Source organism: Podarcis erhardii, assembly GCF_964252035.2.
Source record: "Podarcis erhardii genome assembly, chromosome: 8".
NCBI lineage: Eukaryota > Metazoa > Chordata > Lepidosauria > Squamata > Lacertidae > Podarcis > Podarcis erhardii.
The window spans coordinates 88,600,529-88,616,076 of NC_138499.1; the positions used below are offsets into that span (position 1 = coordinate 88,600,529).

General features: G+C 42.4%; 1 protein-coding gene across 1 annotated transcript; it reads right to left on the reverse strand.

Annotated features, from left to right (window-relative positions):
- Positions 1-2,596: 2,596 nt before the first annotated feature.
- IK (IK cytokine) lies at positions 2,597-15,474 on the reverse strand. The gene is made up of 20 exons (XM_081872758.1): positions 15,329-15,474; positions 13,865-13,931; positions 11,858-11,950; positions 11,065-11,124; positions 10,288-10,455; positions 10,091-10,205; positions 9,054-9,124; positions 8,758-8,804; positions 8,481-8,644; positions 8,279-8,387; positions 7,804-7,843; positions 7,205-7,424; positions 6,710-6,728; positions 6,486-6,566; positions 5,719-5,797; positions 5,404-5,461; positions 4,855-4,943; positions 4,525-4,633; positions 3,860-3,894; positions 2,597-2,914 (listed from the first exon to the last, which is right to left on the reverse strand). The coding sequence occupies exons 1-20, from the start codon at positions 15,342-15,344 to the stop codon at positions 2,887-2,889; spliced, it is 1,668 nt and encodes a 555-aa protein (XP_081728884.1). The 5' UTR covers positions 15,345-15,474; the 3' UTR covers positions 2,597-2,886.
- Between the last annotated feature and the right edge of the window lie 74 nt (positions 15,475-15,548).

Below are 15,548 nucleotides of genomic sequence, written 5' to 3' on the forward strand. Positions count from 1 at the left end.
GAGCATGCTACGTAATGCATGTTTGAGGTAGAATTGAAGCAGAAAGAGAGGTTTACAGCAACACTGTAATGCAATACACCCGTACAGCAACACCATCGTGAAGACAACCATCATTATCCAGTCTTCCAGATGAAACAGTGACAGCGGCAACTATAGGCTTTTTGTTGCTGCCAGCATTGAGCTAATCACTCCCTTCTGAAGCCCCACTGCTTTTATGATTAACTGTGCAGGCATCTCCTGCACCCCACCCAGAAAACCCCTTTTGTAAAAATATATATATATAAAAAAAGGTATGTAGTTTGGACCGTGGTTAAAAGCTGCTTTAAAATGCTGTTGCAATGCTGCTCCCCATCACTTGAGGGCTGGTTCAGTATACCACCAAAAACATATCGTTGATGAAGGGCAAAGTGCAAGTGATGCCATACTATGCAAACAAAACGTAATGTGAAATAGCTCCCTCCAAAGCTCACCCACCCAGGGAAATCCAGCACCAAGTTGTACAGTACAAAGAAGCCTTGTGCTCAATTGACTTTAAAAAAACAACAACAAAAATACTTGCATTTTTTTTCAGTTTTACGGTTACATCTTCTTTTCCATACTATATACAGTCGTACCTAGGATCCCAAATGCCTTGGTTTTGGCTCCAAAACACTGCAAACCCAGAAGTGATTGCTCCAGTTTCTGAACGTTTTTTTGGAACCCGAATGTCCGGCAGGGCTTCCACAGCTTCCAATTGGCTGCAGAAGCTTCCTGCAGCCAATCAGAAGTCATGCTGTGGTTTCCGAATGCTTTGGAAGTCAAACAGACTTCTGGAACGGATCCTGTTTGACTTCCTGTACCATAAATCTATTTGACTTCCCACCCAGTGTTTCATGACACTTCATGATACACCTCATTTGGCTGCATATACATTAGATCCTTCACCCAATTTTCCACACCCTCTTAGCTTTCATATTGTCAGCTGTTGGTCACAAAGTATCCCTACCTGGAATTTATGTGCTCAATTGACTTTCATGCAAATGGAACTATTTAATCACGCTAACAGTGGGACAAGGTATCAGTCTAAATTTGCTTCACCTTTGCACTAGAAGAGAGAAAATGAAAATGAAGTTTATGTGGGGATTTAATAAAGGGGGATACTTTATCCCTATAAGCAGCCTCTTGTGTCCTTGAAGGATGCGCTTTCTCACACCACAACTCTGAATTGGTGGTGCTTCAAATCCCACAGAAATTGATCTTTTTGCCTCAGCTTCATTGAAATGAATGTACTTTGATTTATACACTTCCATATCCAAACCTCTAGTGTTTCCCTTTGTACAAAAGCCCAAGAATGAGGAAGCAGCCAGTGTGCTTCAGCCTTCCTTTTCCATGACCAAATGAACAATTTTTTAAAGAAATTCTTTCCAGTAGCACCTTAGAGACCAATTAAGTTTGTTACTGGTATGAGCTTTCGTGTGCATGCCCATGAAAGCTCATACCAATAACTTAGTTGGTCTCTAAGGTGCTACTGGAAGGGATTTTTTTATTTTGTTTCGACTACAGCAGACCAACATGGCTACCTACCTGTAACTAGATTTTTTAAGAGACTTTGTTGACCAAGTGAAACTATGGCTCATCTCCCACCACCACTATGCCCACCGATTGCCAAGAGTGGAACAGGCCCCCAAGCACCTGTATTATCTGTCATGTATGCCAGCCCAAAAGCCCAACTGTTCATTGAAGAAGATGCTGAGAACATCCAATAACTATGGAATGTCAAGGGTGTTAAAGAAAAAGTCAAGAGGAAGAGGGAACTGGCCTGATTGATTACTTGCCAGTTTCTAACCCTAATATGGTTACTTATAATAGAAGCCAGATGAGTATCTCAACTGTGTGGTTAAAAGACCAGATTTATTTTGCAGTTTTCCACACCAATGCCTGGTATATGGTTTTAAGTTATGTAAATATTATTCAAATAGAGCTGATTTATAAAAGTACAGTGGTACCTCTGGTTGCGAACGGGATCCGTTCCAGAGGCCCGCTCGCAACATGAATACCCACAGTGGCGCGTCTGTGCACACGCGGGTCGCGATTCACCGCTTCTGCGCATGCACATGACGTCATTTTGCACGTCTGTGCAAGCGGCGAAACCCGGAAGTAACCCTTTCTGGTACTTCTGGGTTGCCGTGGGACGCAACCTGAAAAAACCTAACATGAGGTATGACTGTAACAGAAGTACACACAATCCCTGTTGTATCTGATGAAGACATGCTAATTAGTATATAAAATTGCTGTTAATCTGCTGTTTACCTCCCTGTTTATTTTTAATTAAACTGTATCCAAATGTTTCCTTTTCTTCTGTTAGTATTCTTAGAAACACTCCCCTAGAGACATTAATGAGCTGGGAGTGAGGAGAAAAACGTAAAGACACTGCAGAACATTATTGATTGACATCATATTCTAACGATCAACTCAAGAAAGGCTTGCCGTAATGCTTTTAATAGAATGAAGAAATCATTACTTTCCAAAAGCAAATACCCCCCGCCCCACTCCATCATACAATTCAAGGAAAGTGTAACTGCATTACTGTTTACAAGAAAAGAAAAAGATCAAAAGGTTTGTAATACAGACACCAATAAGAGATTTTATTGCATCTAAAAGGATTACAAGCCACAAAAAACCTAAAGTACAGGCTCCCAGTGAACAGGCACCAGTGCTGCCAATACAGGACAAGGAGATGTGGCAAGAAGGTTCCTCAGCAGTTGCCCTTTGTGCTTATATGCCCAAGACATGATTCTGAGAGCAGGAAACAAATGAGCTTTGCTCCAGAGCAGGGAGAAGATCTAAACACTTCCATCAAAGCCCCATGTCCAGTACAGCTGAAGGGGCCAGGAGTTCACGGTAACTTCAATATTTTGGTCTCTTCACCTCAACCCTGAAAATACAGATATTTTATGAGACACATGATACAGAAGAGTCCAATACAGAATACAGCTTACAGGAAGTAAAATTTACAATCAGTGGGACTTTGGCACTAATTCAACTCTTCCAGGCCTGCACACAAATCTTCAGAGTTGCACTCCATCACAGAAGCAGACATGCTCACTAATGCGAAGAATCTGCACTGTGCGCAGTAATACATATCACCCTTCCAAGCCATGGAAACAAAATATGGCCTTGCATAACCTCAGGGATGGTAACATGCAAAGTTACTAAAACATAGAAAAGAATCCTTCTGGCAAATGCCAGATCATAAAACCTTTTCCTCCACAGCTAACAAGTACTACAGAGACAAGGCTTCTGCTAGAATGCAGTTACAAGCAGAGCATCCAGAACTAAAGGACCAGAGAAGAGCTTCAGCCTTTGTACAAGGCTGACATGGTGAAGACTTAATGGGCAGGTAATTTTGGTGGGATTTTGATCTATCGGCACCTGCATATTGCCAGCAATAAAACCGTAAAGGGGTGGGTGAAATAGCAGATAAATTGCATGGGCAAAACTCTACAGCTGCGCACCCACAAGCATTCTGAATATTCAATTAAGAGGTGACAGAATAAAGTTGAGGCCCTATTTCAGTTTTATGTGCACCCTATAGTTAATGAATCATAGTTGGGGGTCTGGACAATTGGACTTGTGAAAGGTGTAATTTGGCTTCACTTTTTAGGAATGTGGGAAAAAATGCATGAGTCAGAGCAAAAACCTTCAAGGAGAATATTCCTCAGTCCATACATGCTGAACCCTCACCCCCTGGATCACAAGACCACAACTAAGTCACAGCACTCTGTTGAAGACCCATAAGGGCAAGTGCACCGCGGGGAGTGGACTTTAGGAGTAGCACTCATACAGCAACAGATTCTCAAGTAAAAGCATTTCTACTAACCCATCAGCCTCCAGCTTCTTCCTTTTCTCGATGATCTGCAGAGAAGTTATAATCAATGCATTACAATTATGTATACAGGGTTGTATCCAAGGACATAACTAAGTTTGCGCAAGGACTTCCACTTGCACAACAAAACCTCCCCTCCCCCCCCCATGCCTCTCAGATCTGTTCTGGAGCAGGTTTGGGGGCAGCACTGGCAGAGGGCAGTTCCACTGCACAAACCAAACCACAAATACAACCCACAACTTTTAAAGCTTCCTATGTTAGGAAGGTACTAAGATTTAGCAAAGGAGCATGCAACACCAGGTAACAGAAAACAACTGATTTCTAGCAGGCTAGATTAGCATTTGATCTGTTACACAAGGGAAAGCACAGGAACAGTCTACAAGTTCTATAGGAGAAGGCATTGTTTTCCTTGCTGGGCTTCTCAGCGATAGAATAAACAGTACCGTAGAACAACTTGGGAATACTGAAGACCAATACACAAAGACGGAGAAAATATATGCATGTGACTGAGTAAGCTGGCCAAAGATCCATTCTCCTCTTAATCTTAAAATAAACTCAGGAAAGTGTCAGTGGTACTCTGAATAAAGTTCTGAAAAAACTGCACATTAAGATGGGAAAAGGGAATATAACTAATGAGTCATTCTGCTCAAAATGCTCACCGCACTGATCTTTTTCCACTGCCGATCCAACTCTGCTTTGTCATTGGTCTCCTTGAAACGACGTGTCTTACGGCCTTCAGACATCTTAATTCCATACTGGAAAGCCGCTCTAGGATAAAACAGCAAAAACTCTAAAATGGAGGTGAAATTCCTTCAGCAGGAAGGCTAGGTTCAAAAAAGCCTTCCCATGGTCTAAATATACATTCCCACCAATGTTACAGGAAGCAGCTGACCTGTAGGGTCCTCCCAAAAGGCTAAAATGTTGGACCCACCATAACCCACTGCTTCTGCTTCTCCCATTCTTACCCTCAGGACAAGTGGCAAACTTACTTGGGCAGAGCCTCTTTGTTATTCATGTACTCGCTATATTCTTCTTGTGTGTCAAAGTCCCAGCGACCAAGGGGTCCCTTTTTATTTCCCTTGAGGAGAGAGGAAAAAAATATAAACTTAATGTATCAGTGTAGGAGAACCATATTTCTGCAGGCCTCCATAAGAAACAGCAACCCAAAATTGCACTGGACTCCCCACAACTATCATGCCAAGGAGGAACGTTTAAGACCACTTTGACCCTTGCTATAAGAGTTTTCTACTTGCAAGGAGGTTGGTTGTTATATTGAGGAGCACCTGGGGTGGGGGCAGGATTAGTCCCACACACACAGCCTGAAGCAGTAGAATCAAATCTACACACTTCATTCTGCCACAAGCCAGGCCAGAGTGTGAGGAGCTGCCACCACACAGTCCAATGGGAAATGAGAGTCATGTGAAATCTTAGGCAATCTACACTTTAGGAGATATCACAACTAATAATATTCCCCCCAAATATCAGCCCCACCCCGAAGTAGAAATGCTTATCTTGAAGCTAACCAATTGACACTTTACCTGATCCATTTTGCTGTAGTCTACTTCTTCATCACTATCCACAGCCATGTCATCCATGCTAAAAAGAAAAGGGATACAATTGGAAGCTCTTATTTATACTTGCAGCCCCAAGTCTGGATAATTCCAAGTTTCACCAATTTGCAAAGACTCCAGATAAATATAATTAGCTTGTCAGTGAAGAGGAGTACTTAATTACAAATACTGCAAACAGCTGCCCTTAATATTGTCCACTAAATATTAGGGTAAAGCAAGAAATATCTTGCTTGGCTTCATGTGGTTCCCCAGAGCCCACATCCCATTTCGAGGAATACTTACGTTGCAGGGTAGCATTCAGCATAGCTGTTTGACATCCCAAAGAAGTCGCCCAATTGCTTTTTGTCTTCAGGCTTTTTTAATGTGCCCAAAGTTAAGGGAAAATATAATACAGGCATATCTAGGGTCAGAAAGCATCTGACATAGGAAAGTGTTGTCACCCAAAGTAATTGATCATGATCAATATGAGATGACAGGAGAATAGAAAAGCAGTCCTTAAGAGTCAACCAAGTCCCTCATTTCTCCTTAGCAAGCCAAGGAGTTAATAGCCCCAAAATGTGATGGTAAGAGATGGACCCTCCCCACTTATTGCTCCAATTCTCCATCTATAGCAGCTACTTCTTTATGGACACCAGCAGCACATGAGGCAAGTTACAGGTATTTGGAAATACCTTTTCACTACACTTGTTTGTCTCACAGTGGTAATTAAAGCACTCTACCGTATTAGTTCAAGGCAAGGAAATCTTCCCATCCTATCTTGCTCTCAGAAGCCAGTAGCCAGCAGCTTCTTGGTCACTTGAAACATACACAGAAAGGATCTCCTATGAACGACAACTGAATACTTAAAACTAAATGCTTCTGCTTAAAGAACCAGTGTCTTCTGGAGCTTTCCCAACTACACAAAAGGAAAATATCACCTTCAAATGAAGGTCTGAGCCTAGAGCGAGACAATTTTCTATAAAAGAGGCTAGTAAAGATCAATCAAACAGCCAACTGTAGCCATTTGCACCCATTGCCAGCACACATTTGTATATGCATATAAAAAGGATATGATTCTGGCCCTTCCCAGCCACCTGCACCAGCAAACTTCTCATTGATTGATTTAATCAACTCTTTGGCTGAGCCAGGACCTGGAAACAGTTTCATAAGAAGGTTAAGAAAGAAGCATACCTTTGGTTCAAAAGAAGCTTTTATTTTAATGTTTGAAATGGTTGAAAGTTAAATTGTGAAAAAACCAATTTAATTTTTTTTTAAAAAAAAGAACGAACCATACCTTTGTCGATATCAATAGGCTAAGGAGGAAAGAAAGAACACATTACTCTAACATGGCAACTAAAAAGCAAGATGAACATCAGTCTTTTGTTGGGAGCAGGGTGAAGTGGTGCAGGCCTGTTAAGTGCAAATTCTTCTCCATACACAGTATACTGCCTTCTCCCTTGCCAAAATATTCATCCTGAGCCCAGACTGGAAAATCTGCACCATTTAACACATAGTCTCAACTTATTTAAAACAAATCACCAGTATCAAATTATCCCTACCACTAGGAGGATTTTATACCCATTTTATCCCAGTAGTGGTTGGGTGCCAGGCAAAAACATTCCTCCTCTTCCAGCTGATTAAACCATCTATGGCCTTTTAAATGTGGGTGATTATTTTTTGTTTGTTACTATGTTGTGTATTTTTGTGCTTTTATATTGTAACCAGCCCTGTGACCCTTGGAGGAAGGGCAGCATAGAAAGTTTTCATGGCCAAAGTACTGTCTGCTCACCTCATCATCAGCTTTGGGTTTCTCAAAGTAGCTGTGCCTCTTCTTCTCCTCCTCACGTTCACGCTCTCTCTCTCGGTCGCGCTCACGATCTCTCTCATGTTCCCTGTCTCTCTCTCTCTCTCTTTCCCGCTCTCGGTCCCGTTCCCTGTACCTCTCTCGCTCCTTCTCTCGTGGCACTTTTGCCGCAGACGGCACATAATCACCAATGTCCTCAAAAATACTTTTTGCCAAAAAGATAAAAATTAAAAAGGCATGAAACATAAATATACACTGGCCTCAAAAATAGTAGAACATTTCTTACAGGCTCCTTGAACAAATTACTCAATCAATCAATCAATCAATCAATCCTGCTACCAATCTGATGGATCCCAAGGTGGCTTCTTCTTGCTAAAATATTACTGTTTCCTGCGCTCTGGGAGAGTGAGAAGCCAAAATTAGCCCACTTACTTATTCCCTCCCAAGGTCTGCTAGAGGAGCTTTCAATCCCTCTCATTTCAACCAAGTAAGAGCTTCTCGTCAAGGGTGCCAAATGCAATTAAAAGGAGTCTTGCTAAAACCCTGGAGGATAATCCACCCAGCAAAGAAGGTAGCTTACTTACCTCATATCTGCTTCTGGAGGTTTCTTTTCATCTAGTTTTCCTACAGACAGAGAGAAATCAAAATAAACCTACTTCTGTATTCATGTTATCTGTTTCAGTTTTGTTGTCTTAGGAAGGGATAATGAAAACACTATACTGCAGATATATCTGTACATTGTGGCATGTGAAACTACATGCTTGACAGTTGAGATCACTCAGCTTGTGCCTCTTCACCTGCCAAAGAGGCAAGAAGATGCCGATTAAGTACAGTTCACCCTAATTTCTCCCATTTTAAGTGGTTCCTTCAACTATAAACTCACCCCTGCAGGGTAAAAAAGCATCAGAATTCTGATAAGCAAAACTCTGGTGTCTCCCTGCCATTTGTTTAATTTGTACAAATTTTAATGACACTTTTCCTTTCAATGCCCCTTGTGCTTATGGGAAAAGATCCCATCAGATCCATACATCCCGTCAGATCCCCAAATACAAAGCCCACCTTTGTCTTTCTTCTTCAACTTTTTGTTACGAGTGCCTTGCCTCAAGTAGGAAAGAATCTGGGTCAGTTTACTGATAACGATGTCATTTGTAGTCAGTGTTGTTTGGGCCTAGAAGGAAAGTCAAAGGTATCAGACCCCAATAGATAATATGTGCACAAGAAAAGCACCTGCTCATTCAGAGAAAGCATTCATAACTTATACCTCCATGGTAGGGCAATCTGCCTTGCTTCGGATCAAGGTGGTAGGAATATCTGTGTCTGCATATTCATCATCAAGATCCACCACATACGCCATCCTCCCTGGAAGGAAGAGCTCATTTCGCTCATATGCCTTGCTCTTGAATAGCATTCGGTAGATGTTTCGACCTAGGAAAGATGGGGATTTGGTGACACTAGAATATTTTAGCTACTTGCTCATGGTACCATGATAGTCACAACATTGCAACCCAGCTTCATAGAACATATATGAGCGTGCCTACCCAAACGAGTCTTGAATTCAATTTTGTTTTCTGGATCTTCATCTTTTCTAAAAGAGAAACAAAATGAATAGATATAATACGCCTCTTCTCTAGACTACATTCTCTGTTAAGCTAGAACAGGCATAGGCAAACTCCGGCCCTCCAGATGTTTGGGACTACAATTCCCTTCATCCCTAGCTAACAGGACAAGTGGTCAGGGATGAGGGGAACTGCAGTCCCAAACATCTGGAGGGCCAGAGTTTGCCTATGCCTGAGCTAGAAAGTCACAAGCCAGAGTTTGCCTTGTTACCACTTACTTGGTTTCTTTTTGGGGCTTCTCCATCAGTTCCTCTTCTTCCTTTTCTTTGCTGGAAATCTCAGCACGCACCTGGCCAGAGAGAAATTTTCTTCAAAATGCTAGCAGAGTCCCAAAACCCAACAAATTGGATAAGGTTTGGATGCCCTTTTTCTTACACGCTGGCAAAGGAATGTATGTTGCTCTGGAGTTACCTGTGTGGCAGTATCAATTGGTGATCTACACAGAGTATATGAACCTGAAATTATTTGTATGAGACTGTCAGTGTTATGTTACTCCTGGTTTTGTTACTAATTTTGGGTGGGTGTGATTTTTATCAAACCATGTGTGCTCTGTATACAGTGTATGTTGGAAAACTCAATGAAGACTTAAAAAATACTACTCTAAACTATAAATAATTTATAAACAATATTGTAACTGAAAAACAAATCAACAGTACTGTTTGTTTGTTTATTTATTTATAATAGCCTTAATCTCTTCAGGAAGAGATAAATTACCAGAACAAGGTGGAGGCTGAATAAAGTCAAATCCCCCCCCCCCCCGTTGTTTTATTCGCATCTGAAAAATACAGTCAGTGGCCATTCAGACAGAGGAAGTACCAGGTGACCACATATATGAAGTAGTTTATCTTATGCAGTTATAGGGCAACTGGATAACTTAACAACCAACAACAATCTCTTAAAAACCAAATCTCTAGCAGCCAATAAAAGACACTGAAGATTTATGAATGACGTTCTTCAGAAAAAGCATTGCAGAAAATTAATTAGCTCTTAAAGCAAAGAGCATAATCCAGAGTTATTCCAAAATTCCAGACAAGTTTAATACTACATAGATTATTATCATAGTGTTCTTGATCAAACAGAAGCAAAAAATCCTTAAAGGGACAGATATTACATATCAAATAAGGAATGGTGGCATAGGGAATAGCAATTTAGCTATCAACAACATGCATTATTGGAGATCTCACTGAACACATGGGGAAGAGGTTCTCCAACATGAGAATTGCTGATTTACTATTGATTGTATCATCTGGCTTACCTTCTGAAGCAAAGCAAAATCCAGACCCTTCACCAAGTGAGTGTGCTCCATGTCACCACCCAAGAATTTGGACTCCTGAATCAACTGCCGCCTCTTTTCTGCAGCTGATTTGTCCCTAATGCAATAAAAAGAACTCCATGACAACAGAGCCGCATTGTATTGCAAAGAAGAAAGGCAAAAACAGTGACTGCACTCACGCTTCTGCAGTGGGTCCCACTGCCCTGTAGTTAGCAGTTGTGCTGATCAGCTCCGTTTCCTCGTAGTCCTTGTTGACACCATCTCTTCTCTCCTTTGCACGGTCCCTGTATTTCTCAGCCAGCTCCCTCTCTCGCTCAATCTCTTGTTGGCGAAGCTTTGCATAGTAGCTGGTGTGAGAAAGACAAACCGATTATCACTGAAATATTCAGACCATGGTATTATAAGAGAATTCCCAGTTCTCTTAACAGCTTCAGAGATAATAGCTAGAATCTTGAAGGCTTGTCTCTGTCATCTCCAGTTAAATACCCTTTTCTGGATCCTGTCTCCCTGAAGTGATGAGCTACCCATGGCTACAGGCTTTGTAGACATGTCACCAATACTTCATGCTCAATGATTTCAAAGGCCACAGAAAGATCTAATAAGATCAAGAAGATAACCAATACCCCTCAAGCTCCAAGTGAATCACTGACTGAAATCACAAGTGTAATCTCAGCACTACAAGGGTAAAAGTCAAGATGGCAGAAGCACTGAAAACTACGTGTCCAGGTGTTTCTGAAGATGTCCATTACCACCACTATACAGAAGGTAATTCAATGGGGATAAATAAGGCATAATATTTCTTTTAAGGTCAACTAATCACTGGGTATCCCTCTCTTAGCGAGGAGACAGCCAAGAGCGCAACTTTTTCTGGCAGGGTTTTTATTTAGGATTTTTCCTCCACATTAAAGAAACATCAGGGCCTTAGGAAAGCTTTGGATCAAAATCTCTCAATTTACCTTTTCTTTTTTCTCCTCCGAGCAGCTGGATCTTCATCTTCATTGTACTCTCTTGGCATCCTAAACAGGACAAAAAAATGTGCTCACAGAATGCCCAACTTTGAGAATGTGCTAGGAACATTTCATGCCATTTAATAAAACAACTAGCTCAGTCAAAGGAAGCCAGAGGTGACCATGAAAGCCTTCTGAGTAAGTTTCGAAGATGCTTTAAGATATGCATATAGATTTGGAGAGCTATGTAGCATACTGGCAAAACCTAGGAGCTGCAAGATCCCCAAAACAAATTTTGCCCCAGTCATTTATGGTAGCGTTCTCTCAGTCTTTGCCCATCTCATTAACAATTTAGGATAATACTATCTTATCTCTCATTGCTGTAAGGACTGATATAATGTATGCGAAATGCTTTGAACACTCAAAAGCAGGGGTAGCCAACTTGATCCCCTCTTGGTAGCCAACTCCCATCAGCCCTAACCAGCATGGCTAATGATTGGGGTGATGAGAGTTATAATCCAGCAACATCAAGAGGGCACTAAAAACAATACTGCTGCTCTAAAGTGTTCTATTACTGCCAAGCATGATCACTATTGTTTTAAGATCAAAGTATTAGCCTCATTAGATACCTAATTCTGAATTTAGTTTCTTTCTATTTTGTGCCCAAATTATACAGAAAACACAAGCCTATGCCAAAACTAAGTACTGAATAAATATGTACCAGCTGACCAGGGGTGGGCGGGGGACAGGGAGAAAGACCTCAACAAAGTTTTGTTAAGTAGTACAGAAATTACATGCTTACTCATGATGGCGAGATTTGGAAGGTGGTGCAGATGTTGGAGCTGCTCGTGGGGTCATAAGAAGTTTTCGGAAGTCTTCATTGGTCAGTTTAGATCTAGAATAAAAACAATTGTGATTTACTGCCAAAAAACCCACACTACATTATCCTGCCTTCAACACATCATGGTACAAGATTTACCGAAGGACAAAATCTTTCCAAATTCCATTTTATGATACCAAATAGCCAACATGCTTGTATGGACTCAAAAACCTCTGCAAGCAAAACAAACAAACAAACAAACAAACAAACAAAAAACAACAGGCATCCATTGGCTAACCCATGGGTAGGCAAACTAAGGCCTGGCGGCCAGATCCGGCCCAATCGCCTAGTCAATCCAGCCTGCGGACAGTCTGGGAATCAGTGTGTTTCTACATGAGTAGAATGTGTCTTTTTATTTTTATATATATATATATATATATATATATATATATATATATATATATATAATTTTTTATTGTTAGAATAATTCAACATTAATACACATTCAAACATACCTACATACATTTCATACAACATACCTACATACATACAACATACCTACACTCAATCCCACAGATAATTCCCATCACCATCCACCACCCCTCACCCTTTGTGTTAGACTTCCAATCTACTCAATTGCAATTTCTTCCTACTTCTATTACTTTCTTTCACACACCTTTAACCTAATTTCATATTTCTTTTTCTATTACACATTGTTATCCATCTTATTTAGTATTCCAATATTTGAAACGAAACTTGTTTATTCTAATAGGAGTTCTGATTTTTCGATATAGTTTTGCAAGTATCTTTTAAACACCTTCCAGTCCCTGTCTGCCTTCTCTTTTGAGATCCTTCCAATTTCTCCCATTGTTTTGGATATATTGTAGTACTCCAATAATTTTGGCAAGCCACTCTATCTTTGTTGGTCAAAACAAAACAAATTCCTTCCAGTAGCACCTTAAAGACCAACTAAGTCAGTTCTTGGTATGAGCTTTCGTGTGCATGCACACTTCTTCAGATATCAGGTATCTGAAGGTATCTGAAGAAGTGTGCATGCACACGAAAGCTCATACCAAGAACTGACTTAGTTGGTCTTTAAGGTGCTACTGGAAGGAATTTGTTTTGTTTTGACTATGGCAGACCAACACGGCTACCTATCTGTAACTGTATCTTTGTTGGTGTCCTTTTATTTTAAATGCATCTCTGAGTTATTTGTGGGGCCTGCCTGGTGTTTTTACATGAGCAGAATGGGTGCTTTTATGTAAAATGCATCTCTGGGTTATTTGTGGGGCATAGGAATTTGTTCATATCTTTTTTTCAAAATATAGTCCGGCCCCCCCACAAGGTCTGAGGGACAGTGAACCAGCGCCCTGCTGAAAAAGTTTGCAGACCCCTGGCTATCCTGTCCTCCTGCATTGATTGAAGAAGGAAAATTAGCTGATGGATGGTGGGACAGTGGTGGGTGGGAGGGCGCAGAACAAAAAATCCATTAGGGCCACTGCAGGACACACTATTGTTCCACCATGATTTGGTAGCTGTAATGAACTACACATGATTCCCTCATCTGCACTGGCTAGAATTCCACTTATCCAGTTCTTTTGGTACTTTGCAATAGTAGTGGCATGAATCCAGAACTTTTCAGTAGTCTTGATAGCCGGGCTCATGGTTGCCAAGACCCCTTATCCCAAACGACTTACTGCATCTCTGTATGACGCTATAGACAATCCCCTGATCCCAACTCCAGTTTCAAGTTCAGGACTATCCATGTGGTTGCCTTGGGATTCACTATCCCAGCACAACTGGTAGGATAATCCCACTCCTCCCCAGCTCTAAGGTAGAAAAGAGAAGGATGGGCAATCCTTGAATCACCCTTGCTGGAAGCCAGTAATACATTCACCACAGTGAGTAGTTTAGTGACACTTGGACAGCAGCAATGGTAAAAACAGGACACTTGAACCAACACAAAACGTAACAAAAAGTTCTACTCACTGGTGAAAGGAATGAGAATCATCCACCTCATGGCCATCTGGGGCCAGAGGATTAGAGAATGGCTCGCCTAGAAAGAAGAAAAAGAAGTGATTCCAAGCCAATGTGATATGCATGATGCGCTGCCAAACATGTAAACACACCATTTGCACAGATTATTACAGGGTTTTCATTCAGAAATGAAACCACCCAGAGAAAGAGAAACAAACTAACAATGAAGATGGAACTTCAGTGTGTCAGAGAGACTGCACATTTGCAGCTCTGCAATGAGTTGTGTAACCAGCTGCTATATCTGCTGCAAGGAAGTGACTGGAGACGAAGTTAGCAAAGAGCAAGAGGCTCTACACATACACGTGCGTGCACACAGTGTTGTTAAACTACCATTTCCATCAGCCCCAGCAAATGTGGCCAACAGGAGAAAAAATGGGAGTTGTAGTACATCAGTGCCTGGAGGGCTGCAGCGTTTTCCCCACAGCTGCTCTGGATTGCCACTGCCTACCCAAGTTAGGATCGCCCCCTTCCTTCCCAGCTACCCCACAGATTAAGGCCCAGGACAGCATCTTAAAAAGTAGAGACATCACCTTGCCAACAAAGGTCTGTACAGTAAAAGCTATGGTTTTCCCAGTAGTGATGTATGGAAGTGAAAGCTGGGCCATAAAGGAGGCTGATCGCCGAAGAATGGATTTTTTTGAATTCTGGTGCTGGAGGAGACTCTTGAGAGTCCCATGGACTGCAAGAAGATCAAACCTCTCCATTCTGAAGGAAATCAGCCCTGAGTGCTCACTGGAAGGCCAGATCCTGAAGCTGAGGCTCCAAGACTTTGGCCACCTCATGAGGAGAGAAGTCTCCCTGGAAAAGACCCTGATGCTGGGAAAGATGGAGGGCCCAAGGAGAAGGGGACGACAGAGGACGAGATGGTGGGACAGTGTTCTCGAAGAGACCAGCATGAGTTTGACCAAACTGTGGGAGGCAGTGGAAGACAGGAGGGCCTGGCGTGCTCTGGTCCAGGGGGTCACCAAGAGGCGGACACGACTAAACGACTAAACAACAACAACAATGTGCCACAGGCGCAACTAAGTTCATTTATCTATCTGCCGGTATTTCACAAAATGTACACATTCCTCGGTTGTTAAAACAACAGAAAACCCTCAGGGCGGTTTACACAAAGGTGAGGCGATAAAATCGAGGAAGATTGAGAACCCCACATTGAAAGGTGGAGAGGTTGAGCGCGGCTGTTTTGGGCAGGCGCCCCAAAGGGGGACACGGCCAAGGCGCCGGCCTGGCCTCAAGCGGCAGGGAGTTCCGAAGCGCCGGATCCCCGGCCGCGCAGCGGGCCTGACGGGGGGCGCGTGAGGGGGCGAGGCGGGGGCGGAAAAGAAGGCTAAAACTCTCTCTCAGACGCGGGCGGTGCAACTATACCCCCCCCCCCACGGAGAGACACGGGCCGCCCCCTCCGGAGACACTCACTCTCCCGCTCCGGCATCTTCGCTCTCGCCGCCGCCGCCGCCGCGGGTCTCGGCCTGAGGTAAAAAGAAACACAACAACAACGCAGCGAAACCCCTTCGCTTTTCCCACAAGGCACCGCGCGGCGGAAGGAGGAGAGGGGAGGGCCACAGCCTGTGACCCACAACGCCCTGCGCGGAGATCGAGACTATAGAGAGACATAATATTATAAACCTGTCTGTCA

What these genes read in the sequence shown, in the direction of transcription:
- IK (XM_081872758.1), bottom strand. An exon ending in ATTTTGCTTTGCTTCAGAAG is followed by an intron (nt 9,125 to 10,090) that starts GTAAGCCAGATG and finishes CTCTCTGGCCAG; the next exon opens with GTGCGTGCTGAGATTTCCAG. An exon ending in GCTGAATGCTACCCTGCAAC is followed by an intron (nt 5,462 to 5,718) that starts GTAAGTATTCCT and finishes TTTTCTTTTTAG; the next exon opens with CATGGATGACATGGCTGTGG.